This window comes from Melanotaenia boesemani, chromosome 4 (genome assembly GCF_017639745.1).
Source record: "Melanotaenia boesemani isolate fMelBoe1 chromosome 4, fMelBoe1.pri, whole genome shotgun sequence".
NCBI classification, from domain to species: Eukaryota; Metazoa; Chordata; class Actinopteri; order Atheriniformes; family Melanotaeniidae; genus Melanotaenia; species Melanotaenia boesemani.
The window spans coordinates 16,778,564-16,805,623 of record NC_055685.1 but is presented as its reverse complement, the minus strand read 5'-3'; the positions used below and the strand labels follow the sequence as shown (position 1 = coordinate 16,805,623).

At 37.6% G+C, this 27,060-nt stretch overlaps 2 protein-coding genes across 3 annotated transcripts; one reads left to right on the top strand and one right to left on the bottom strand.

Moving 5' to 3' along the window:
• The first annotated feature begins 4,859 nt into the window (after positions 1-4,859).
• On the top strand, positions 4,860-20,406 carry psip1a (PC4 and SFRS1 interacting protein 1a). 2 transcript variants are annotated; one of them, XM_041983766.1, is made up of 17 exons: positions 4,860-4,966; positions 5,368-5,457; positions 5,584-5,660; positions 6,212-6,350; positions 8,854-8,943; positions 9,311-9,409; positions 10,369-10,428; positions 10,519-10,579; positions 10,778-10,871; positions 11,063-11,246; positions 11,591-11,670; positions 14,775-14,824; positions 14,982-15,052; positions 16,388-16,489; positions 16,583-16,784; positions 18,232-18,328; positions 19,774-20,406. In XM_041983766.1, exons 1-17 carry the CDS (start codon positions 4,886-4,888, stop codon positions 19,802-19,804), a joined length of 1,608 nt encoding a protein of 535 aa, XP_041839700.1. In that variant the 5' UTR covers positions 4,860-4,885; the 3' UTR covers positions 19,805-20,406. The 2 variants fall into 2 exon arrangements, with proteins under 2 accessions (XP_041839700.1, XP_041839701.1); XM_041983767.1 differs by lacking the exon at positions 9,311-9,409.
• A 293-nt stretch (positions 20,407-20,699) lies between these two features.
• snapc3 (small nuclear RNA activating complex, polypeptide 3) lies at positions 20,700-26,819 on the bottom strand. The gene is made up of 9 exons (XM_041981831.1): positions 26,584-26,819; positions 24,253-24,336; positions 24,093-24,171; positions 23,881-23,985; positions 23,631-23,780; positions 23,401-23,483; positions 22,197-22,355; positions 21,145-21,252; positions 20,700-21,054 (listed from the first exon to the last, which is right to left on the bottom strand). The coding sequence occupies exons 1-9, from the start codon at positions 26,814-26,816 to the stop codon at positions 20,907-20,909; spliced, it is 1,149 nt and encodes a 382-aa protein (XP_041837765.1). The 5' UTR covers positions 26,817-26,819; the 3' UTR covers positions 20,700-20,906.
• Between the last annotated feature and the right edge of the window lie 241 nt (positions 26,820-27,060).

Here is a 27,060-nt window from a genome sequence, read left to right as displayed (position 1 = left end):
AACCAGTGGGGTAGGATGTACCGCTACAACCCTCTGCCCTATGGTCTACCATTATAATTAATATGTTGTTGTACCAAAGTTGAAGCATGTGCCTCCAAAATGTCCTGTGCCCAGCCCCCTTATTAAAGACCTGACCTCCAAGCAGCTGAAGGTTGCTCTGCAAACTTGGCACACCCCCGAGTGAAAACATCTGCTTTCCTCACAGGCAGGACAGCCATGGACCCCATGTCTCAGCTGGTTCCCACAACCCAGCAAGAGAGCCCTTTCCCTGTCCTCACACACTGACCCCCACATTTATAACCCCACCCCCACCACCGTGGAGACCTCCTTAAGCCTTGGGCTCAGGCCTGGACCTCTCCATCACCTCACCCCTCCCCTGTCCACATATAGCGCTTTGCCAGTGTGGTCACTTTACTGCTGAGAGGACTGCTTCTGTCTTGTTATCCCCACATCACAGCCTGTCGAGAGGAAAGTAGGGATGAGAGGGAGGGAAGTTGCAGTGGAGAGGGGGAGAAGGCATCTGCGCTGCTCCCACAAAGCGGCGACCGTTGGAACGCTGACAGAAGCATCTGTCATGCCTTGCCTTCACACACTCACCTGCTGTCCAAGGGCCTGACTCTGTCTATCTACCTCCTTCACTCCCTCCCACTTTCTCTCCTCCCAGGCCTCTCTGAGCTTTCTTGGAGATTGTATAAAGCTCTTGGACGCCTCCTTTAGAAATCCTACACGCTGCATCCCTCCACTTCTCACTGTTATTGCAACAGAGCCCTCATTCAGAGTACTCTAAGGCAAACATGTTAACATATGCAGCCATCTTTCTTTTTACTGGGTGGCAGTCCACTCCGTGAATGTTGTCTCTGAACATCACACACACACAGAAAAACCTTATTTCAGGCTTTGCCAAGTCCATGCCAAATAAACCCATATCTATGAATAAATATTGCTGTGGTGTTAATGAATGTACTGACCTGTCTTGTGACTACTTTATCATCCTCCAGTGGCACCCCCGTCTATTCCCCAAACACACTGAAGGGTTGCCAGCAGAAAGGGGAAAGATGCCAATCCATGTGTATGACAAACTCTCTCTCTCTCTATCTCTCATACACACACACACACACACACACACACACACTCATAAAAAAGACACAAGCTCAAGGACACCATCACTCATTCAGGTCCAGAGAAGGTGCCCTTCAGATGAAGCTGCAAAGAAAAAGGAAAGTGTAAGAAACAAAATGATTCCCTCAAAGTTTAAAGTAGAACTTTCTTTTAGAAAGAAGAGCAAATATTATTATTATTGCTTATTTAAACATATGTTTTAAGGAGGGAAGATTCTTCAGGCAAACTTTTGGGGTGACTGAATTGACGTAATTATTTTTCTCAACAATGAGTGTTTTAAATTTTCACTCAAATCAATATTTAATATTACAAATTAAAATATTAATACAAACATCTTTAAAAAAGAAAAATAAAACAGCATGTACATTGTGCTCACATATATGTGCATTATTTATGGAAAGAATGTGTATATCTTGGCTAAAAATAAAATTATACAACTTGATCTGCTCTGATTGGTCAGAAATTATGAAACATGAGTCAGTTGCTTGATTGTTGCTTTTAATTGGATACTTGGCTCAAAGAACCTGACTTAATAGTCATCAATGACTGCTGACAACATCAGGGATCAAGTTTTTAAAAAAGACTTGTCAGGTTGGACTCAGCTCAAAATTGCCTTTTAAAAAGAGAAAATTATGCACTGCTAAAGTATGAGGTTTGTGATTGATATCAAAAGGTACTCATGATGCAGATAATTCCAGATTTAAGCCTATTCTGGGCAATATTTGGCATTTATGGCTCAATTAGAGAATTGGTGAGTATTACATGGGCTGTTGAATGCTCTGGTTGTGGCCTTAAGTTATGAAAAAAGTTTTTTTTTCCTCACTGCATAAAGATTCTGAGTGCCTTAGTTGCTTAGTTGAAACAAAAAAGTAATCAACTATGAAACACCTCAAATCCGTGCATCTAAGAGGATGACATCAACAAACATTCACCCCTTTTCAACTAGTTAATCTGCTGTTACTCTCCAGCATCAAGGCAGCATTTGGTTTTTTATTGTCATAGTTTGACGATGCCACAGCTTTTGCCACAGGAACAGTTGAAGAATAAATATCACAAGAGGCAAGAAGGGAAGTACAGCATGGACCACATTAGTCAACAAAAGGAGCACAATGACATAGAACAGCACTGATAAGAATGGAACAATAGTTGGTTCAGTAGTGGCATTATTATCAATAAGTGGGAACAGGTGTATTGGCAGGTATAGGGATTCAGGTAACCAAGACTGCTGGGGAAGTCAGTAAATTAGAAATATGGCTGTTTTCACTGAGTCTGAACCACTTAGCATGTTGACATCAGAGCTCTGCTTTTTAGTCTTTGCTGATTGCTGCATTTTTGTTTGTTTGTTCCAGTTTTCTATAAATATATTTATAATCTAGGTGTAAATGACTGCCTTCATGAAATCCAGCTGTTCCCTTTCTAGGCTGTCTCATTGTCACGTTAGCCAGAGGACAGCGTTAAATAAGAGAGGCGATTCTGAATGGCACTGGTCATACATAAAGTCACTCAGCATGAGCAAGGACTCTGAAGAAGAGAGGGAAGTTAACAAATGAGTGAGGAAGGATAGCAGCACTTTGCAGCCCTCAGAGACAGGGTGGGTTGGGATGTTCTGGCATAACCTCATCTGCCAAGGTGAAGGATACACATTCACGTCAATGCACACACTGTCATCTCTCTACAGCTCCACCCCTGGCCTCTGCTGTAGTCATATGTCTGAGCAGGAACCCCTCTAAGCTGGCTGGATTCCAACACCGAGGTCTCTCACCTCGCAGGCTGGGTAGGGGGCCCGGTGGCTCCTGTGAGTTATTCCTGGGTATGAACCTGGGTTCCACCTCTTTCTTCTCCTTTTGTCTCATCCACCCTTCTCTGGCTCAGCCTGGCCTTCACTTCTCCCTTATCCCCTTCTCTGGGACTCTGTGGATAGTGAGCCTGTCCTTCAACTATCAGTATCTATTGTCTTAATTTCACACACACATATATAGAGTATATATATGAATGCTTGTGTATCTGTGTGGCAGCAAATGTTGAGGTCACCTTCATTCCATCATCCACAGAGTTGTAAAACTAAAAAACAATTCAGAATATCCTTTTCTCAAGCCAGCTGAAATCAGCTGATAAATAGAAAAACACATTTGTTAAATTTTTGATTATCTCTTAAATTTTCCTTCAAGTTCTTTTAACCCAAGTCTGAAACAAAAGTTGAATCATCACAGGAGATGAAATGGAAGCTCGCTTAATAATTTGTGTTAACAAATTTCTGAATCCCATTTTACATATAAGGAAATGTGCAGCCTTTTGGGTTTCTATTATTATAAAGTAATAAGATATGTTTAATATTTTTGGTTTGAAACATATCAGACCAATAATGTGATACGTTTCAGACCAATGAGACTTAACAGGCAATAAAGGAAGCAACTGATTTATTAATGAATGCATAACCCAATTCAGCAGGTCTGGGAAGATTCTCAGTTCAAGCTGTTGTTGGAACACTAACTTCTTTCAGAGTTGTTGAAGTCATAGTTTTGTCCCTCACCCGGCTTAAGAAATGAGTGCCTATTTCACTATACTGCTGTAAACACTGTCAAAACTTAGAATACTGAATACAAATAGTCATTTTGTATTAAAAATACATAGATAAAATAAGACAAGACAAGACAAGACAAGATAAGATAAGATAAGATAAGATAAGAAAAAACTTTATTAATTCCACACTGGGTACATTTGTGTGTTACGATAGCTCAACTACAGAAAAACGGAGTAAGAAAAGCAGATTAACTAAATAAATACAAATATTAAATACAAATACAATAAAATAAAAATTATATCACAGTAACTAGTAACAAGCACACACACACACATAAATATATGTATATATATATATATATACTGTATATGCATCCTTCCTATGTGCTCTTGAATTGAGGCAGCATGGAGAAAGAACATCATGCGAAAATACACTTCATGTTGGGCCACATTTTACCACTAGATGTCACTAAATACTGCATGTTGTCAAGTACTGAAGGTTTTAACACTTGTCCAAATGAATCTCACATATCTGAAGAGGCCACACCAATATATGAAAGATTTGTATTTCACTTTGTGTAACCATTTTAATGTAGTGCAATTTCATAAAAACCTATCCAGATGAAATGATGTTTTAAAATAAGATACAAACAAAATATTTATTTCTTGTTTTGCGATAAATGATCACAAAATAAACCTAAATCTGCACTACAGTAACATACAAGCCACAATCCAGAATGATAAACTGAAGCGGAGTAGCGTCATCCATATCAATTCCAAGCAGTAAACAACGAACATCTACAGAACTATCACTCTATTTTTCTTTCCAGGTACCAGGAAAAAATAAGTTTATTAAGTCCATCGAAAATCAAATGCAGATAAATGTACATTTTGTCTAGATTAACAGTAATTTAGCTAATTGTTAGTTTGCATATCAACAAATTGCATATTGTTTAAGTTGTCCTACGAGAGCACCCGTGTCTGTATATGTTAACTCCACCTTTATTCATGCTAAACTGTCAACTCATCTGCTTTCGTTGACGATCTTCGATGCGGTGACAGGATTGTTTGTTCCGAAATACTTTCCCCTATAAATCGTTTTTTACGTCACTACGATTATGATTGTAATTTAAAAGGATATTTCAAGTCTGTTGTAATTATTTTAATGCTTTTGTCTTAGTTTTATTACGGAAAAGCTTGCACTGATAGCAACATTATCAAAACAGACACCCCTCCTAACGTTGTGATGGTACAGTCTGTGGGCGTCCTGCGCGGGAGCGGAAAACGTGCATCCCACTGTGCGGAAAAGGAGCTGTGTGCTTTCCTGGTAAAATAAAAACATAATAACAATTTGTCAAACTAATATAAATACCGTGTCTTGTTATAAAAGTATGTATATACAAGAGTAAAAACGAGGGAACCTTTTGTGTAGTTCTGTTAGCAGTGAGCAGCTAAAAGCTAGCTAGCATGTCTGCTGATGAGGCGTTCAGTGTGCTTATATCGTTTTCCTGCTTGTTGACTTTGCCTTAAATTTTTACTAATAAACATTAGGATTAGTTTACATATGTTTCGTGGCAATTAGAAAGTATGCTTAATTAGGCAGTAAACGTAACTAACAAAGATAAAGACTCGAATTGATATATGATGTAGTGAGGCGGAAGGCTGAGCCTTAATTCAAGTATTGAAGCTCAGACAGTTGTATTAATCACAAATATATTTGTTTTGCAGCTTGTTCTAATGTCCAATATGGCTCGAGATTGGAAACCAGGGGATCTTATTTTTGCTAAGATGAAGGGTTATCCTCACTGGCCTGCAAGAGTAAGTCTGAGCAAATATATGCAAGCTTTCACATGTAAATGCACATACAGTCCAAAACACACCTAATGTTTACCCACATTTTGATGAATTGTTGTGTACACCTGCTTTTTCTCCCATCTTTTCCAGATCGACGAGGTACCGGATGGTGCAGTGAAGCCATCCAACATAAAGTTTCCTATTTTCTTCTTTGGTACCCATGAAACGTTAGTTACAGCCATAGTTTTTGCAATTTCCTTTAGCTTATTGGGCTTATTCTGCACCAATACAAAGCAGTATTTGATAGTTTATATAAGCATGACTAACTAGAAGAAATGCTTGTTGTGTAAATCTAAAATGTTGCTGTGACATTTGCTTTTGCTACAAGAAATTATAGAGTAATCATTAAAGTATAATTATATATTATATTATGAAAAGAATTAACCATTAACCATTGCAGTCTACCTTACTGACATTGCTAGGCAGTGAGGCAACTAGAGCAACTAAGGAGAAAAGTCGTAACTTTTGTTATTAGTAGTTTTCTAGATTGCATGCACTCACCTATTGTGAAACATAAAAATAGCTTCTTTTTTCATCCAGTTATGGTGGTGAAGCCATTGTGTGTTTGTGAATATTCTTTGAAATTCATTAATGTTTGATGGGTTGCTAAAAAGAGTTGCCTCCTTGTTTTGTCTGTGCTCTGTTGAGTTGCTTCTTTTGTTAATGGTTTAGAAATTATTGATTGTACAGGCATCTTGAAATTATTTTCTTCCCACAGAGCATTTCTTGGCCCAAAAGATATCTTTCCATACCAGCCAAACAAAGAGAAGTACGCAAAGCCGAATAAGAGGAAAGGCTTTAACGAAGGATTGTGGGAGATTGAGAACAACCCAAAAGTTGAGCTTACTGCACCCAAGGTACTTTTCTACCAATGATACTTTTCAGCATGTGATTTTAGACACAATTTCATTTAAAGGTTTTAGCATGCTAGTAGTTGGTTTTGTTCTTTACTTCTTTTTGAACCCAGTGTTTGCCTTGGTTTGTAAAGTGTGATTATAAAATTCTGTATTTTACCATTTAAGGACTATTACATGTTAAGCATATCACATGTCTGCACAAATAACAAATAAAGTTAGTTGTTTGACCGAGTTCATTGAGGCTTGCAAAATTTTGTTTTTTTTTGGGTGCTGCAAGTGCACCAACTGAGCCTGCAGCCAGGAAAGCTAAAACAGTAATTGATGGATGTATCTGCAGTTCTTTAAGTGTATAGCCTCTTTTTTTATAAGTGGCCTTTTGAAAAGTTAAGCATTTTCTGCAAAATTTTAAATTGGTATTAAAGTGTATGGATGTGTGTGTTTTTTTTTTTTGTTGATGTTCAGCCAGCAGAAAAGGAAATAACAGATTGACCTCAAATTGGCTCAGTATTGATAGTTTTTGAGAAAAGCCTGAGCCGAATAAGAGAAACTATGTGGAAAGTGTTCAACCACACTATATGGGAGGGGTGGAAAGATGCCACATCAGTAGGGGGCTGAATAAAGGTAGTAGTCATCATGTGTAAGTTGACTCAACATTTACATCAATCAGATATAGTCTAAGAGTTTGATTCTATCAGAGGGAGTCAGAGCTAAATGTGTGTGGATTGCTCATTTTAACCTGTAATAGTTGTAATGTGTTTGGCTGCCATGGTGGAAATAAATACAGGACAGTCAGAGAGGAAAACCCAGTTTGACAGATGAGATCAAAAGCCAACCCTTTTTATTTTAACCAGAAGCCCATGAAATTGTCTTTATCAGTCCCTGCAGGATGTTGCAGTAATACAAATTCAGCTTATACCTGTCACTTCTGTATCATTGGGCAGTTTGTCTCAAGCAATGCAGTCCTGGAAATATGATTAAACATATTTTCAAATGAATTGAACTAAGCTATTTCATTCTTATGCCCTCATTTGTCCATTTTTCTCAACTTATTTTTTACGTATTGATCATTTTGGCTGTGTTGCAGCTAGTGGCATGAATTTTTTGCAATAACTGTCAATAAAAATGTCACATATCAATACTTTTCTACAAAATGAAATGCTGACATTAGAAAATGAATGATTTTAAACCAGGGGAGCCCAAGTCCAGTCCTCGAGATCTACTATCCTGCAACTTTTAGATGCATCTCTTCTTCAAAACGTCTGTATCCAAAGGCTGAATCCCCTCCGCCACATGTTATTCATCTGTGCAGAGGCCTGGTAACGAGGCATTCATTTGATTCAGGTGTGTTGGAGGAGGGTTGCATCTAAAAATTGCAGGATAGTAAATCTTGAGGACTGGACTTGGGCACAACTGTCTTACTGTAAAGGCAGAAAGATTAAAATATCTAGTTTTAATCTAAGTTATAGAGCAGTTTTGGCCAAGAAGGTCACCAGATGAAAGTAGCTGATACTACAAATAATACTAATGACATCAAATCAGTTTCATTGCTGGTCTTCGACATTTCCAAAACTCCATCCCAGTGATATTTATTTTATAAAAAACATTTCATGTTTTGTATGTTTTTAATGAATAAAAAATTTCAAATAATTAAATTGACTTTTAAAGGGTTAAAATGATTGAATGTTTGGTAGTTTTGAGCAGGTAAAGGTGTTCAATTGATTTATGAAAAAACAAGAAGAAATAAAACTGATGCACGATGATTTTATAGCAGTTTTTTTGTGCATGAACATTTTTGCCATGAGGGTCCCCAGATGGAGTTTCTGACACTACATAAAAAATATGTATGAAATTCATATGAGATATTCAAGTGTCTAATCACACCAAAGACCTGTCCCTCTAATATTTGTTATGTTGGAGATAATTACATTTTGTTTTTTTTTTGTTTTTTTTTGTGTGTGTGTGTAATGAATAAGTAATGAATAAAGGTGATTTAATGTTTTCTATTTTTGAGCAGGACATAAATTTAAATTATTTTGGGGGACAAAAAAGTAGAAAGAATATTCATGTATGACAATTTTGTAGCAGTTTTTTTTGTGCATGGACACTTTTTGCCACAAAGGTCACCAGAGGGTAATTAATTTGAGGGCACAAGGGTTAATTTCTTCATCATATATAAATCTTGGTAATGAAATCAAATGTTTCATCTGCATCTTCTGTAGAGTCTTTGCACTAAGTATTAAAAAAAAACAAAAACCCAGTTGATCGTGGATTTGTAAAGAAGCTTCGTTTAGCTGGGGACTTTTAAGTTTTAATGTTTTAAAATGTGAAAACTCTGTTTGGTGTCTTGCACCTACAGTATATTTAGTCCAGCATCACCATATGTTGTTTTCCTGCTGCATCTGTGACATGATCTGACATAACTTGACATGCACAGCTGTTCAGGTCCATGTTGTTCTTGTGTTTTTGTTCAGTTGTCTCATTTACTCAAATTTCTTATTTGAAGCCGGTGCCCCCTGAGTCTTTCACTGAAAAGGATTCAGTTGGAAGTCCTGAAGGAAATGAGGATGTCAGCGACAAAGCAGTCAAATCCAAGGTAATCTGTCTGCCTTTTTTCTTTTTTTTTTCTTTTTTTTTTTATCCCTCCCTTTCAAACTTCTCATACCCACATGAACATACACAGTTGCTTCTTTTCTGTTTTGCTCCTGTTTTCAGCTACTTTCTTATTTTTCTTTTTTTTCTGTTTCAGCCCTTCCTCCACTGTGTGTCTGCTTCAGAATTAATTGTGTAAAATTGCAGGCAATTATTTATATAATATTCTTGCCATCCTTTGGTAATATACAAATAGGTTCATATGCTAAAAGCAATGTGTGCAACAGAAGAATACTCGCTAACTTTTTTCCCTTTCAAGACTCGTTTACCCCACCACACTGCATCCCTTGCTGTGTTTTGGGTGTATTCAGGTTCCAGGAAGTGAGTCTGAACAGGAGAAGGAGGAGGAGGAGGAGGAGGAGGATGATGAAAGTTCTCTGATCTCTGAGCAGGGGGCTCAGAACCAGGATGTACGTACTTTGCATGCTGGAATACCATAAAGCGGTGCAGGTCATCTCATCCTCTTTCTGTGGAAAAGCATGTGACACTTGGTGGTTTTTCAATCTGTGGTTTATTTCTAATTGAGTAAAAATGATTGTTTGTGGACACAAAGTTTAGTCCGTGCTTGATGATTTGACGAGAGTGCTGGGCTTGGATCTGCTTTTTCTTTGCCACTGGGGTTAAAATTGATTTGAATTGTGACAGATCTGTCATTGTGTTTTAGGAAGTCAGTGATATTAGGAAAGGGCAATGATTGTGCTTGAATGGTGGAAATGGTTCTAGGTTAAATTGGTTAATGCTTAGGAGACATTTCTGTGTGTGGCTATATGGGAGAAAAAACTGTTTTCTTTCTCTGTTTTACCTTTCTGAGGCCATCCTGACATCTTGTGGTAACGCTTTCCATTTCCAGCCTTTCCCTATCCTTATAATGCATAAACCCTACTGCTAAATTGGTTTTTGTTTTTTTTTTTCTATGTATTCTAGATAACGGTAAGTTAAGTCATTTTCTTTTTTTAGTACTTTAACCTATTATTAGGTTTAATTAAATGCACAACAGTATCAGGGTGCTAAATATCATTCAATTGTTAAGTGTGCTGATAAAAGAAAAATTATCAACAGTGTTAAAAAACAAATTATAGAAGTAAAATTTCACACTAATTCTTTAGTAGAATACTTTATAAGCCTTGTCAACCTAAACTATGTATTAAGAAACTGAGACCTTATTGAAGTGGCATATTAATACAAAATGTAATACAACAATTATACACTAGAGGGTACCATTGCTCAAAAATTAGAGATGGATTAAACTGATTTATACCCAATTTTTGTCTTGCTATCACAGTTGGTCATGTCAGGTTAAATGGAAGTACATGACTGCTCAAATGTGGTGTCAGCTGTAATACATGTATTGAATTATGTCCAATTTCAGGGTTCTGTTCAGAAAGAATCTACAGATGTTTCTAAACCCAAGAGAGGACGAAAGAAAAAGGTTGGTCGTGATTATAATTCTCTTTATCTTTTTGAAAAAACTACACAGATCATAGGAAATATCTTGAAAGATGTTTTGGTCGTTTTCCAGACTGATACCGATCAGGAGAATGACAAAGATGAGGCACCATCAAGCCCTGTTAGTCCCTCAGGTATGTTGAGTTGCTGGTCTCTATCTTTTTATCCATTCCTATTGTAGACAATCAGAAGTTAGTACAAACATTATAGCAGGCAAAGTTCCCCAACTGGAGATTCTATCTATAAAATGGGTTAAGAGAAGTGGAAGATTTGGGCATTGATTTTCACAAACTGGACTTTTGCTTAATGTGTGTTTCCTTCCACATGATCAGGTGCAGAGGGACCGAAACGAAGAGGCAGAAAGCCCAAAAGTGAGAAGCTGCTTTTGCTCCAGCAGCAGGACCAGCAGGGCTCTGGAAATGAAATGTAACTACATGATCATAAGATAGCACAATGAAATTTTTACTTTTTTTGGGCACAACCTGCAGGAAAATGTATTCTTGCAAAGAGGACAGAATCTTAATTTTGATCATAAATTTGTTAAAATGGCAATACAATAGAAATACAAGCAGCCCAACAGCTTTAAGGACAAAAGCACTTTTTTGCTTTCCTATTAGGGACACTGGTGACTCAGACAAAAAGCGAAAGAGGGCAGCAGAGGACAAGTCTCAAGGTGGAGAGGATGAAAAGAGAAGGAAAAGGGAAGGCAGCAAAGGCAAGGATGCAGAGGTCAAAGAGCTTGAAGTCAAGAAGAAGAAGCTGTCCAAAGATGACACCTCTTCTGGCTCTGATGATGACGAGGCAAGGCTCCACTCCACACAATGACCATTGCTATTTCTTAGCAGGGACATTTCCACATATGTCTAACTAGGGCAAAAAATATTATCACAACTTTATTTTCCACCTTGATCCACCTTGACAAACTCTACATTGTGATGACACATTGTCTATTTGAAAGGCATTTTAATAATGACCACAACATAAGAGTTTAGTGCTGTTGTAGTCTCTTAGCTAGAAGACTGAAATGTGCTGAGAGAATTTGAGCACGAACAAATTTTGAGATTGTTTTAAATTCAAACCCTAAATCTAGCACAGAAATGCCCTTTTGATGTCTTCATTCACATTTATTTATTCTTTTTTCTTAGAAAAACAAAGGCCATAAGAAACTGCAAAACTCTGAAATGGACAAAGATGTTCGAAGGCGGAAAGGAGATGAGCTGAGAGAGTAAGTTATAACTTGTCATTACCTAAGGGTGCATTCACACCAGGATAGTCTGGGGGACTTGGTTTGATTGGGCAAGAAATGCCAAGAATTGTCACATCTTCCTTTGGTTTGGTTTGCTTTTCCCACTGTACTTTGCTGAAGCAGACCAAACCGCCTGGACAGCATGCAGCAGTCACGATAACTGCTCACTCAGGGCGACATTCTCTGAAAACAGCAATTATTCTATAAACAAACCTTACTATCCAGACCAGGGTGTGTTTAGGTGTTGACACTAATTGTCCCCTAGACCATATTTCACTCAGAACTTTTGCCCCGTTACATCTGACACGAGCCATTTCTCCCTGCTATCGTTCTACACACACGTATGTTTTAGTTGTGTTAACCTACAAAGAACTGTGTTGTACCTGGGATTTGTGGCCGTGTGTTTTTAGGCAGACCAGTTTGCTTCTTTAAGCCACATCAGAGTTCAGTTGTGCAACAAAACAAAATCCGATTCAGAAGAGCTCCATCCTTAAAGCAGAGCATTTGATGGACCTCAATGCTGATCGAGATAAATCCAGAACCTATGTTTGGACTAATTCACTCTGGCGCCACGCGACTGCCTTTTATTAAGTTAAAATGATCTATTTTTCCATGTTCAAAGTGTTTGCAGACTGTGCTGTCTAACAGCCTGCTCTCATTGGTCGGTCCATGAAGCCCATTGCTGATTGGCTGTAGTGCCAGGCGACAGCGACAAAAATTGAACATTTTTCTATTTTCTTGTGTCGCGTCGCAAGCCCCGTGTGCACGTCTACATGAACGAGCGCAACATTTCACATGCACGAATGTCGCCTGTTGCTTGGCTGGAGGAGGATAGCGGTTTTCGCCTCAATACTCAGGTTCCATAGGAAATGAATGGAGAAGGAGCGACGTCGCCTCCCGTGTGTCAAGCCCATAATGGACACGTTTGGAGATAAAGTGTGTCGACTATGACATGTTTTTAGCTGTTTACCACAATATATTAACAACTGAAGAAGGTTTGTGGGCATCAAATGCAGACTGCTTAATTTTAAAGGTGTTCACATCAAAATTGGAGATTAATTTGAGGAACTGGAACTCTTTAAAGACGTGTTGTGCAACTTTCTTACCTTAAAACGCTGCATTCCCGACCCGTTTGATGGCACAGTGGCATCTATAATGTGCATTTCTGGTGCCGTTACTGTCCAGCAGCATCCCAATCTGAGAAACTGTACTGTACAACTTCTTCATCTGGGAACGCCATGTGACGTTGCAGCCAAGTTTTGATATATACACACCAGATATACAAAAAAGAACTGCATTTGAGATGATGCAGAAAATCCCACTGTCGTAATACATGGGCAGTTTCAATACTACTATCCCAGAAAGAACTGCAAACTGTTTTCCAAAAGATGGGTTTTGGATCACCGGTGACCCAGAATTTCCACTGAATAAAAACAAGACAGGTCTTAGGTCTTGTAACAAATTTTAAATGAAGAGGATTCACCATGTATGTAAGAGGGGAAAGCCATATAGATTGAAGCTGGAGAACAAACTCCATCAAAACAACATCAAAGTCAAATCAGATGCTTCAACATCAAAGACCATCAGCAGCAGCAGGGGGCAGCACGGACAAAGTAAACAACTTGAATCAGTCTGTTTTTTAATAGGTTGATCACCACAGGATTTTCAGTCTGCACACCATATCAATACTCAAAATCAATACTCAAATTAAAAAAAATTTAAAAATCTTGATGACATCACAAGGTTGCTGCGGTCTCGGCCCCATATAGCTCAATGTTTTCTGTTCAGTCTTTTCAGTTTGAACCTAAGCACACTGACAGAGAGCGCAGGGATGAACAAATCCCTAAATTATCCTTAAAAAGAGTAAAATCAGCTGGATAAAGAGGACAGAGTGGACCAAAATATATGCTGTTTGTGCAGCTTCTGCTTGTCAACTTTCCAGTGTTCAAGGGGAAAAGAGAATCTTAACACAAACAAGTCATGTTTGCCTTCACCTCGTTGTCTTAGAGCAAACATGTCATTGTCCTAGAATGCATTGCATTGCGACCTCCTTTTGTCAAAAAGTTAGTTAACACATAAGATTTTTTAAAGTGATTAGTAGTTTCCATTTCCAAGTTGGACAAGGCTGAAGTGCCTTCAGTATCTTCCAACCCATTTTACTGTTTACCAATATCATTTTTGTTCACTTTTTATACTTCAGATTATGTTTTCTGGTATTTCTACTTTGATTGGGAGTGTCAGGGATGAGCAGGAGTCAGATCAGGTCAACTGTTTTTGTTGGTTGTGAAGCAGCAGTCAGCTGCTTCTTTGCATCAACAAGACCAGGAAAAATGTGTTCAGACTTTTTTTAGGATAAATCTATAATTGCTATGGATGGAATTGGTATATTCCTGCAAGCCCTTTGTTGTCCACTTGAATAGCAGTCTGGAAAACCAAGCAGCAGCTGTGGTTTTATCGAGTTATGAAGTGAATTTAAAACTTTGGAAATGTTTGCACTACACTTTACCTATTGTAGAGCAAAAACCTAAACTTTTATGAAAAAAGAAAAACAAAACGTGATGAGGTAAAAGCTCTTTAGTCATTTAAAAATGTTTTTGGAAAAGGGTTCTACATACTAGTGAGATGTCAGTCATTGAACCCATCATCAAGTTTGGAAGTGAATACCTCACATTTTAGGCTCTAAATTTGCACTTTAAGTCCATATTCATTTTATAATTGTAACTTAGATTTGTTTAGGTGAACTACTATCATTCTAAATCTTTATTATTTCTAAGCTGACACAGAAATAAAAGGAAATAATATTTTATAAATTTTCCAAAGTTAGTGTTTCTTATCAGATTCTCTTCAGATCTCTGTGCTGTCAGACCTCTGAACAGTCTCTCGAATTGCAATTCTATTCTTTCTCTTCTTTGTATTCTAATTCTGTGTTCAATAAACTTGTAATCACTTTTCACCTTAGAACAGACTCCTCATCCTTGACAGAGTAACTTTTTGCCTCAACATTAGTGTTCACTGTACCTCTGCCAACGGGGCCAATGAATACAGTTTACGTCTAACACACTGTTGTCCTTCCTGTCTTTCAGGTCAAACAAAGATGATTCAAAGAAAACTGAAGCAGGGGCCAAGAAAAAAGGTTAATAATGGATTCACTGTCATTTGAATTCAGAATACACTGTAAAGTTAAAAATGAATACAAACACGTGTAAACAAATATTTTATTCGGTCAAGTTTTGTTTAAAACTTTTGAGGATTAGCTGAGGAAATGTTTTGTTTTTTGTCCCTATACACAGAAATGTCAACAGACCTAAAACTGCAGAGACTCCACAGTGAAATCAAGATTTCACTGAAAATTGACAGCCCTGTAAGTTCTACTAATCACTGAACACATATATTATACAAGTACATGTTTGGTTTGGTCAGCTTTGTAAATGCATTGCACTAAACTGACAAAGAACAATACTTTAGATTTTGTTATTATTTACATTGCTTCATCTCAACTGTCCAAAACAATGTCAAACTAAGAATAATGGCGTGTTTTAATATGTGCACTCTTATGACAGTTTATATTTTTTATGGTATTAGAGGAACAAATAGCTGAGTTTAATCAGTTACAGGGAAAACTGCCTGTGTGGCTGCCTGGTGTTTCTTTCTTTCTACTCGGTGTCAGACATGAGTTACATGACCTGAATGGTTTTGTCAGTCTATCAAATCAATAACATTCATGCATTCACCTTAGTGTAACAAAACGGATGCTTCATGTATGTGCAATATTTGCTATTTGCAAGAGATTTGACTGGAAGTCAGTGGATGTATAACACATTATTGTAGAATGAGTGTGTTCATATGTCATTGTATTGAGTAAAACATAACTGGTCTGGATGGGGTGAGCTGAATATATGACATTGCAATGTGTTTATCAAACTAATGAACAGCTGGTCATAAGAAAACTCCCGACTGGCTTATTACTCGTGACTTAATGGCTGTTTTAGTAATGAATTGGCTCGTGCTGGCTTGACATCTTACTTCACCTGGGGAACTTGCCGTCTCAGTTCTGTCTAGTGTGTGAGTGAATCTACAACTGCACACCACAGCTTTGTAGCAAATGGACTTTTTTTTTTTTTACATTTGTTTAATTTAGACTCTAAAAAACACTTAGATAAATGGTACAGTAGTAAAGTTACAGTGATACTATTACTTATTTAATTAAAAACCCAAGTCTTATTCCTCTGAATCGCAACTGAAACCACTTTAATGACTACTGTGTGTATCTTTCTGGTAAAGTGTCTGCATGCAGATATGTAAATGTTGCTAGTAAGATTGCAACAATAAAATGCGATAGAAAAGCACCAATATTATCATGGAGACACACTGACACATTTTATTTGCCTTTAGATTGATGGAATTTGTACTGAATCAAGCTTTTGAGTGCTGATTGAATTCAAGCAAGCCATCAGACTTGTGAAGTTGTTAAGTACCTCAGTGTTGCAGCCAACTACTTGCTTTGTTCTGTGCACATACTTCTGCAGTGCTTGGAGAAGGATAACACATAATAGCACATATTGACATTTCAACAGCTTTTTCAAATGATAATTATTTAGCTTTCAGCTTATTTCTCAGTATGCTTAAACTTCGGTGATTTTCTGCCACTTTTATCTTGACTTTCCCTCTCCTCTGCTTACCTCACCTCACATCCCAGGATGTTAAGAAGTGCTTGGATGCATTAGATGAAATAAGTGCTCTCCAGGTCACCACTCAGCACCTACAGAAGCATAGTGATCTTATTGCAACTCTTAAAAAGGTAAATACTGTGGCAGAATGAATTTAAGAAAAAAATGTTTGAAGTCACTAAGACACGTTGAGCAGTGATCTATGTATTTCTTTCATGTTCTAGATCCGCAGATTCAAGGCCAGCCAGGATATTATGGACAAGGCCACTATGTTGTACAACAAGTTCAAGAGTATGTTTCTGGTTGGAGAAGGTGACTGTGTACTCAGCCAGGTGCTCAACAAGTCTTTAGCTGAACAGCGACAGCATGAAGAAGCAAAGAAAGGAGCGCTAAAGAGGGTAGAACAAGTCAAAGAAAACGGTGCAGGTATGAGTCATTATAGATTGTCTATCTTTGTCTGCAGCACAGATGAACACTGTTTTTAAGTGTGCAAACATTCATTTGTCAACTTCTTTCTGTCATTACAATTTAATTTGATTTATTCTTACTGAAGTAATCAACACTATCGGTGGAGCCCCCACTGATTGTTTTCACTTGATCTGGTTGTTTTTTGTTTTTTAACTTATTTGAAATTCTGCATGTTTTGGTTTATAAGATTATTTCCGTTTCAGTGAATTATATTGTTTTAGCTTAATGTTCATATTTACATAATGTGAGTTATCCAAAAGTTTCCTGAGTCATAATATAGGTCAAAATCTCATCGTAAAGAATTTGACCATGAGCACATTTAGTATTGGTAAATACCCAAGACACTGGTTATGTTTACATGCCATGTATTCTAGTAATAAGCTGATAGACATGTTATACACCTTAATTACACTATTATTATCTGGCAACACACATTTACATTTCCTGCTGTCATGTCTACAGTTGCCAAGTTTGCTTAGTGTAAGAAACTTTAGGCTTCTTAAAGAGTCGAATTGGGTATTTTGGACTTGTTTTCATAGATCATGTTGCTTGTTGCTGTCCTAAGTCCTGACAGCACTGGCATTGACAGCAGGTGGTGCAGAAGAGAAAGGCTGCTAATAAAAAGAAGACACACTTTAAGGACGAAGGAGATGGTCTCTCTTGCTGATTAGTGCTACACATCTATTAAACTGTTTTAGACCGTTTTCAAAGGGAAGAAATTAGGTTTTCTGCCCAGACTGTTCTCTAGTCAACTACAATTTCCTAATATTGGGTTGTCATAACAGCTCAGAGAATGGACACAGTGTACTGGCTTAGGTCACATTGGAATGAAGAGTCGCGTCTTTGTGTATAGTAATGTGTACTGTTTATTAATGGGAATTGCTGGTTGACATTATTATTATTATAATTATTGTTGTGAGCGAATTAAAATAAGGAGCCCATCTGTGATTAAAATTGCATCCAAATAAGAGTGGGAATTAATCAAGTCAGGCGGTAAGTTGCATCATACAGAATTTCTTTTGGTTATAGATTAAATCCATTATGACCGGTAAGTCACATCTGAAGACCAACTAGAGAATAGAAACATTGATTCCCTGTTTGCGGTCAGTTTTCCTTTTCTTTCCTTTGCAGGAGATATCATAGGATCTTTGTTGTTAGCTGAAGCCAAATGTTATCAAATTTGAGTCCTTTTTCCTTGGTTTTAAATTCTCCATTACCAGAATTGGTTCATCCATGAAAGGTCTAATTCTTTTTAAGAGTTAAGCTTACCAAATGAATGGAAAATTGTATTAATGCCAGTAAAGTCTGCAATGCTGCATGTTATCACATGCTCATGTAAGCTCCTCTGTGTGGTAGTTTAGGTCACACAATGATGTTCTGTCTGCTATTCTTTATCACCCCAAAGACAAGTTGACCAATGGCGATGTCAGCCCTGAGGACAAAAAGCAGGAGACGGAGAGAGACAAACTACTTGAAGATGCCTCAGCAGGAGAAAATCACAGGTAGTTAATTCATAAACAGCCCAAAGTTTATAATTTACGACCTAAACAGTAATAAAAAATGTCCATAGGTACTTCGGAATCCGATTTAGGGACTCAGGATTATCAGTGAGAATTACTTGTGCATTCCAGTTGTCTTCGGAACTCTGAATTCCAAAGAAATTTTTGTCGGAAATGACGGCCATTTTGTTTGTCTGAACACCCCGAGATTCCAAGTTTAAAGATGGCTGCTCCCAGTACCACTTGTAGTCCATGTAATACCTTTTTTATAAGTTCTTTCTTAGCACCATCTTCAGAGAGGAGCCATCTGTGACTCCTCTATACAAAACTACAAAACCACAATTCACCATTCAAAAAAAAAAAAGACATTATTGGAATTCCCTCATACAGCTTTATGTTTTCCTCTAACAGCCAAAACAAAGCACAGAAGACTGGAGTGATGGTGAACTCTGCGGTTAATTTAGCCTATAAGAAACTGAAAAAATATTTATTATTTATAATTATTCATATTATTTGGACTTATCTGTCACATTGTGGCTAGCTTTATGTGACTTCAGTGTTCCTGTCTAAGGTGCAGATGCTACCTGATAAAAAGCCCATGATTGAGAGCTTTTATCGTACGTTCCATTTATCTGCGGAACTAGGAATTCCAAGGAATTTTTTGCCAGAAATGACAAACGAATCTTGTTTTTCCAAACGGCTAACTTGTAGTTTCAGAGGACCCCGACTTGTAGTCCAGTTGTCTTTATTAAAATTCTTTATGATATATTTTGTGTCCGTTAGGTTTCTAGTGTAAACAGCAGCAAGTTGTTGTTATTGAGAATTACGTTGTTACGACAGGCTTGTTTGTGGAAAAATCTTTATCGGTATGTGGTTTATTAATCCTTATCATCAGAATTGGCTGCTGTTCTCATGGTGCACACTATTACCGTGGGTTTGTGATGTTCAAGTTTTATACGGTATTTGTAGATGCTCACAAATTTGCAGTTCTGGAGGAATCCATTTTTCCCAAATTGGTGCAGCTGGAACAGCAACTACCTGGTATTGACGTCACCTACTCTCAACCTCTCAGAGTTCCAAGACAACTGGAACACATCATTTCACCGCTTTGGTTGCACTTACAGAAACAAAGAAATGTCATTAAAAACTTAGTTTTACGAACTGTGATAGTTGTGTTTCTGCGGAGGTCACCATCAAAGAATTGTTGAGAAAAAAAAGCTCTTTCGTCAAAAGCTCTTCGGTTGTATTGCATTCAGTACAATGACAAACATTCATTCATTCAGGTCTTACATGCTCTGCTAAAAACACTCCCTTATGTTTGATCTTTTACATGGGTTTCTTGCCACTAAGAGTATTGGGGAGGGAGGTGCCAACAACAAACATGGCCCATTTGTAATTGAATAATAGATTGTTTTAAAACGTTTTTTTCCCCCTTTTTCTTATTGTAGTGCTCCAAAAGCTCAAGAGGAGTCCACTTGAGATCCCTACATGCCTGAAGAAATTAGCTGCTGTACTAAAACAACCTTTGTAAAACTGGGTTCCAGTTTACTGACCGTTTTTGTCAGTGTCGCTGCTTAAAGGTTTCAGTACATCAACCCCCTTCCAAATGACTGACTGCATACTTTTTTTTCTACTTTATGTAAGCTTGCCTTTCAGACACCTTGTGATGCTTTGCATTGTTGCATGTTAAATTCATGACAGTGTAGAGTAACTATTTGTACATCTGTAACACTGAATGTTGATGAACATGCTCACAGAAAGATTAGTACAATATTTCCTTTTTCCAAACTGAAATGGTTTTATAGTGTCCTTTTTTTTCTTTTACGTGATTTTAGTTTTAAGGTGAACAGCAGGACATAAGGTCTAATTCTAGGTGTGTTAAGACTCTGTAATGCATGTTTCGTAGATACTTCAGTTGCACAAATTATGGAGTTTGCCAAAGTTTCTGTAGCAAAGAAATTGCTTTATTTTCAACCATGTCTTCTTTTTTTTTTCTTGCATTTTAACATAGATGTAAATAAGAGTATTTTTGTGCCTGTCTGACCTGTGTCAACGTCTAATAATAAAGTAGTTATAGTAAACCTTTTGTCTTTAACTGTACATTCATTTTGATTGCAGATATTATTACCTAGTGGAAACTTGTGGCCATCTGGGAAGAACTGTAATATCTGCAAAGATGAAATTACAGTATTGTAAATTTTAAGAAGAGGAGTTTCAGTCAGCGTATAGACCCTGTTAATGTTATCTTAAAGGTATTAATGACCACATAGGGACAAGTCTCACTTAAATGGCTGGGGACCACTTGGTGATATCAAACGTGATGCAAACCAATCCAAGTATTTAGTCGAATATCTAATTTAACAAAAAATGCATGCAGAGTGAAAAAGAATTTAATAGTTTATATATAATCAATACGTTTGCTGAAATTTACAGCCCAGGAAAATCTTTGAAAGCAAACAAACCAAAACATTTTAAAAGAAAATAAACACTTCCCAAGAATAAAACATTTCTTTCTGAAATATAGAACACGTCGCTGTATTATACAGCATTACATCATGACACAAGCACTTGAAGAAAATTATTAGTTAAATGCACCCCGGTCTACGTAGGGATAAGCTAAGAACTCTCCCAGTTTGTTGCCTTGGGCATCGTAGTGCAGCATCCTGAAGCATTTGTCACAGAAGACACATGGATCACTGGGAGCAAACTGGTCGTTGGTGGTATACCATCTTTAAAAAATAAACAATAATTATTGGAAGAGTCATTTATTTAAAGAAAGCCAACACTAGTGCATGAAATAAAACTTGACATTTACACACCTGCCAATGAAGACATGGCAAACTGCACACTTCTGGGTGACGACTCTGTGCTTGTGCGTGAGAAGTGGGTACAGTTTAATATCCAAGCAGTCATCCTTATGGGCTAGTCTGTAATGTGTGAAAATGAGGAAGAGGATTTTTCAGAGAATGTGGGTAAAGATTTGTCTCACATTTGTGATGCTAAGAGCCACTTTCATGTGTGTCTACGCCAACTGTACATCAGCTCCTGCCCGACAATGATCAGCTTTATTTCACGGTTTCCAGTAGTAAAACATAATTAGAGATGAAAAAAATCATTTTTCAAACAGCGTCAGTATGTCAGTAAACTTAAAATCTTAAAGTTTATTAAGGTGCATGATGGGATACAGCTTTTTCCACGGAAGCTCACAAGCATCTTTCTCAGAATAAAAGTCTCATTCACTATTGGGTGTGATAAACTAAAATGACTTATTGCATGGGTTATTGTCATGAGGCAAATTTGTACTTCAGAGAACCAAAAATCATTTATTTGGAATCTTGGAAAAACTATTCAGTACTATTAATCCCTTTTCATCTTTACCAATCTAATTGTTCCTGTTTTCCAATCATTAACAGTTACTTTCCATTGGTCTGTTCCCACAACTGATACCATCTACCACCAATCATTGGAAAAATTATCCCATGTCATCGTCAGAGCCATGAGACATCTCTTCGGTAAGCGGATCACAAGGATCCCCAAAGATCCAAGTACTCATCTTTGGGAATCATGAATGCTAGTTCCAAAGTTTCATAGGACATTTCTCATTTAGTTAATCCTGACTTAATTGGCAGACTAATTACTGTGCCAGTTATCTACATAATCCAGTGGTGCATTTATGAGAATTTCTTCAAAAATTCTTTGTGTCATATTTCAGTTTTTGGAGCCATTTTTTCCTCTTAAACTGTCATTTCAGCCTTTAAAGGCATTTAATCACACATTAAATCCCATCTGCTGATCAGAGTTTGGAGTAGATTTTAAAAGGATGCAGGATCAAGGAACTGAGGCGCTATCTGCTAACAATAGAAAAACCAACCGGATGTCTGTGATGATGACGAGATGTTCGCAGTCTCCCTGATGACAGTAGAGGTACGGGAATCCCACTTTGATTTTAAGATCTCTAAGCAGCATGTCCTCCATCTTGGCCTGGGTGTACGATGGGAAGTTATGGGACTTAGCCCATTCAATAGTAGTTCTAGATCACAAATGCAAGGAAATTTATCACAAAAATATACATTCAGGGGACAAAAAAAGGTCATAACTGCTCTGTCATAATTGACAGGGTGAAGTCTGAACTATTTCTCACAGATTTGTGTTTGTCTGCCTAACAAAGGGGGCAGGAGATTTCTACATTTACAATACGGCTCCAAGGAAGAGATGACCGGGTAGGTGGTTTTGTGGATTTAAAAGCAATTCAGAAAGAAGCATTTCTGTTGACATGTGATCTTACTGTGTCATAGCTGGTGTTGGCTTTGGGATTTTTTCTAAGCAGGAGAATTTGAAAATGTGTATCAAATAGGTTTCTTGCATGATCGATACCTACAGCACCAAGTTTTTTTTCCACATCTGAGCCAAAGCAACAACACAAATGTGTCTGAGGTGTAGCTGAAGCATCTGCTCTCAGTGGCTAAGATTTAAAATACTGAGTCAGTCTACAGTTTTAACTTTATTATTAGAATTTATCAAATTCGTAGACATTTCTAGATATGGGGTCTGTGCAGCTCATGGCCTGACCATGACTTCACAGATAGAAACATGACTGTGAAAGATTGTAAAGGCGTTTTCACTGGAGATCAAAGGTTCTAAAGTAACTTTGCACTCCAAAGGAACTAATCCTATTAACAGAATGAACTGGTCTATGAAAACAAGAATATTTAATTATATATTTCTACTACAAAGACTAATATTGCAAATTGAACTCTTGAATTAGTCACTAAAAAGCACTTTCCTCAAAATAATTCAGTATCTTTTATTTTACAGCTCGGCCTTCATATTCAAAAAGTAAACCAAATTCCATAATAATGTCAATCTGTCAATATTTATGCTAATATGTCATTTAAAAATTCTTCACTTCCCTACGCTTTCAGTGGCGTCTTAGCAGTATGATGAGATTAAACTGAAGTGGGTGTGATAATGGTCTCCCGGTTTAATGTGTGCTTTACTAATAACTGGAATCGATGATTATGGGAAAATAAGAACATTGCCAGTCATATACTTTTTGTTTCAGAGGTAAAACTTACATGCTAATGTCCTGGCACTCAGGGAATCGCATATCATTGTAAAAAACTCCTTCGAAGAAAAAAAAAGCTGATTTGAAATGATCCTGAAAGAAAACATATCAAAATATCACCTGTAGAGTTGTATCAGTTGGTCACATTAATGCTAATTTTCTTGTGCAAGATTAATTCTTAAATGTCAGCACTGGCACAGCAAATATTGGTTTACAGAGATAAACTGGATGTGATGTTACTTTGCTGGTAAAGTCTGGAGCCATGCATGGGGTTTGGCTGAACTCGCCGCACACTTGCAAGTCGCTGACGCAGCAAATGGCATCCCTAAGCTCTGCCAGGCTGTGGGAGCCTGTCATCAGCAGAGTCATGTGGGGTCTGACGTAGTTAAACTGCAGAAGATGAGCAGAGTAATGTCAGCTCCACAAAGACAATATTCAAAAATAAAATGCTGTAAGAACAAAGGCTGGAGGCACTTTGATGAACGCTCACTTTTTCAGACATGCCTGCGTAGTAGACGTTGACGGTTAGAATGACTTCTCCCTCAGGGATCATGTCAGTCTTTAGTTCTGGTTTCCTACCGACAGTTAAACGCTCCTGAGTATTACACAGAGAAGTGAGGCTTAATTTAACATCAATGAAAGAAAGGAATAAACAGAAAGGAGATCGATCATAACATAAAATTAATACTTCAATTCACCCACCAGCTCATTAGCATAGAGGTCGTGTCTGTTCCTGGCAACTTTTAGAGTAGCTCTGTGATCTTCCCTCCTTTTCCTTTGTCTGTTAAAGAAAAAGACACTCAATCAGGACAATGGACAATCTGAGACAGCATGATTTGTATTAAGTAAAGAGAATTCATACATGAGTGTTTTCAGTGTTGAGTCTGGAGGCACAACTTCCTTGTCAGGCTGCTCATCATCAGGATGGCAACCAAGTGAGTCAAGACTTGAATCCAAAGACAAATAAAAAAAAGAAGAAAATTTAATTTAGTGGAAAGACAAATGAAGGTTTGCAACAAAATGTAAGAACAAAGTCTACAATTTGCGCAATCTACATTTAGTGAAGTCTTCAGCAACCAACTTTATCTTAACTGCTGAGTGCCATGGTTTACATAGATGGATGAAGATAGAGAAAACTGTTATGTTACCAGAAGAACCTTTTGGTTACATTCAATGACAACCTGTTGATTCTGTGTCAGATTTGACCAGCACACAGTTCATGAACTGTCTGATCATTTATAGTCAGTTCTACTTTCTGCTGCTGCTCTATATAAACACAAAGGACCTAATTATGTACTTTGCTTCCCAATGGTGCGCTGTGTGACAGCACACACGAGAGAATTCAAGCACTCTTATGTTGTGACGATTAATAGAAAAAATAAGCATTACACCAGTCATGCTGTAGATGCCTTGAGAATTTGTTCAATGAGGGAAAGATTTGATGTCAGTGTCAAGTTTATTTCTTTAGCTATACTGGACATACGGTTTGCAGGCCGCACAGTTAAAGGTAAAGTGTGCGGGCCGTAACTGAGAAAGCTTGGTCTCCTCTAGCTTTTAAGTTAGATCGAGGAACCTCCAAGACCATTTAACTGGCTGAACAAAGTATTCTGGAGGGCCAACGCAGTACAATGAGATCAAACAGGTATTCTGGTGCCAGCCCATTCAGACACTTAAAAACAAATAATGTTAAAATCAATCCCGTACTTGACTGGAAGCCAGTGGAGTGAGGAAAGAACCTGAGTTATGTGCTCACATCTTTTTGTCCCAGTGAGGAGACTGCAACTGCATTCTGAACAAGCTGCAGGCGGTGAAGCTCCAACTGTTCAATTCCCACATGCAGGGAGTTACAATAGTCTAAGCAACATGAGTTCAACATGGATGACTTTTTTAGGGTCTCATAAGGCTTCACTTTAGCAGTAAGTCTTAGCTGGAAGAAGCTAGACTTAACCACCGAGCTGGCCTGTTTGTCAAGCTTAAAAGCACCATCCACAATCACACAAAGATGCCTAACACCTCTGTGAGGTGCTAGTGACCCAAGGGAACTGGCAAGGGCCTGAACCAGCTCAGGGCAACCAAACTTAACCACCATTTTGTTCTTGTTTAATTTTAAGAGTCTGATGAGTTTCTAGCAAAAACCTTCAGCAATTAAGCCCTGTGTGCCACACTCTAAACAACTAATTCCTAATTCTGTGTCTGTTCTTGCTGAATGCAAGACTTCAGCTGCTCCACAGTACATAGTTGTTGTCTGGTTCTCCTTTATGTTGTATTACCCTGTTAAAAGCAGCCACTAAAAATAGTATACTGCAGGGCTGCTCAGTTCGGTCCTAGGAGGGCCACAGTCTTGCACGTTTTCAATGTGTCCCTGCTCCAACACATCTGACTCAAATTAATGAGGCTGTTGGATCCAATTAATTTGAGTCAGGTTTGTTAAAGAAGGGAAACATTGAAAACCTTAAGAACTGCGGCCCTCATAGGACAGAAATGAGTAGACCTGGTATAGTGTAATCGTGAAGTTATGGGCATGTGCAGTAACAATATCCAGGTCGTCTATAGTGCTAACATGATGTTTAACTGAATTTAGAGAAAGAAAAAAAAAGTCTTGCAATAAAACACCAGCATCAGCAGCCTTAATAGTTGTTCAAGGATTGATTCCTTTACCAAAAAAACACTGTAAACTTTCATTATTACATACTAAATTTCAAGATAGATATTAATATATATCGAGTGTTTTTAGCGTATAATTCTAATTTAATTTTACATCTTTAAAAAAAACACTTTACAACAGGTTTTACTTAGGTCTTTTTTCGGATTTGAGTTCTATTGTATTTTACGGTACTCAATTTATGTCGCCCTGAGATAGACATGACCTGCCCAGAGTGTACCCTGCCTCTCGCCTGGTGGGATATGCTCCAGCGTCCACGCGACCCCGAATAAGCGGTATATAAAATAGATGTATGAATCTACGGATGGATGGATTATGTTAACCTCTGAAGCGTCTCGTCTGCTTGTGACAGAAACCGTAGAAACAAAGTTGTTTGTTTTCGTTTGGAAGATTCTTTGAAAAAGAAAGTTGCACAAATGTGACCTACTTGCACCACTGTGGCAAGGTTTACTTAATACATACAAGGTACACCAATATACAAATCGCAACATTAACTGTTTTTATACGTTGGCCAAACGTTTAAATGAATACCTGCAGACGGATTTCAATTCGGCCATCATCTTTGCATCGATTCCCATCTCTGCAGCAAAGTTAGCATCAAAAGTGTCCCTATCTTCCTCTTCGTAGGAATAATCTTTTGGTCTCAGTCTAGCTAACCACTGCTCTCTAAAAGAACTGACGAGAAATGGTTTAGAGTTAACATTGATGTATTCATATTCAGGAATTCCCGTGTTTGGGTCCTTAGATTGTTCGGATGCCGCCATGTTTACAAAAGAGAAAAGGAAAACGACGAAGAAGAAGCAACGCCGCAAGAAGGATCATGGGTAATGTAGTTTCATGACTTTTGTTGAAAATAGAATAGAATTGAATAGAATTGAATAATTATATTTAAAGCTAAATTATGCCATTATTTCTGTGAAATACAGATTCAATCCTTTCATTCATGAAACAAACTTAATTCTTTGTACATAAAATAGAACTTATAGTAAATAGCAAGTAAGTTTAGTG

What these genes read in the sequence shown, in the direction of transcription:
- psip1a (XM_041983766.1), top strand. Translation starts at nt 4,886, where the DNA reads ATGGTACAGTCTGTGGGCGTCCTGCGCGGGAGCGGAAAACGTGCATCC. An exon ending in AGCAGGGGCCAAGAAAAAAG is followed by an intron (nt 14,825 to 14,981) that starts GTTAATAATGGA and finishes CCCTATACACAG; the next exon opens with AAATGTCAACAGACCTAAAA. An exon ending in AGTCAAAGAAAACGGTGCAG is followed by an intron (nt 16,785 to 18,231) that starts GTATGAGTCATT and finishes ATCACCCCAAAG; the next exon opens with ACAAGTTGACCAATGGCGAT.
- snapc3 (XM_041981831.1), bottom strand. Translation starts at nt 26,816, where the DNA reads ATGGCGGCATCCGAACAATCTAAGGACCCAAACACGGGAATTCCTGAA. An exon ending in ACCTCTATGCTAATGAGCTG is followed by an intron (nt 23,986 to 24,092) that starts GTGGGTGAATTG and finishes TGTAATACTCAG; the next exon opens with GAGCGTTTAACTGTCGGTAG. An exon ending in GTCATCATCACAGACATCCG is followed by an intron (nt 21,253 to 22,196) that starts GTTGGTTTTTCT and finishes CACACATTACAG; the next exon opens with ACTAGCCCATAAGGATGACT.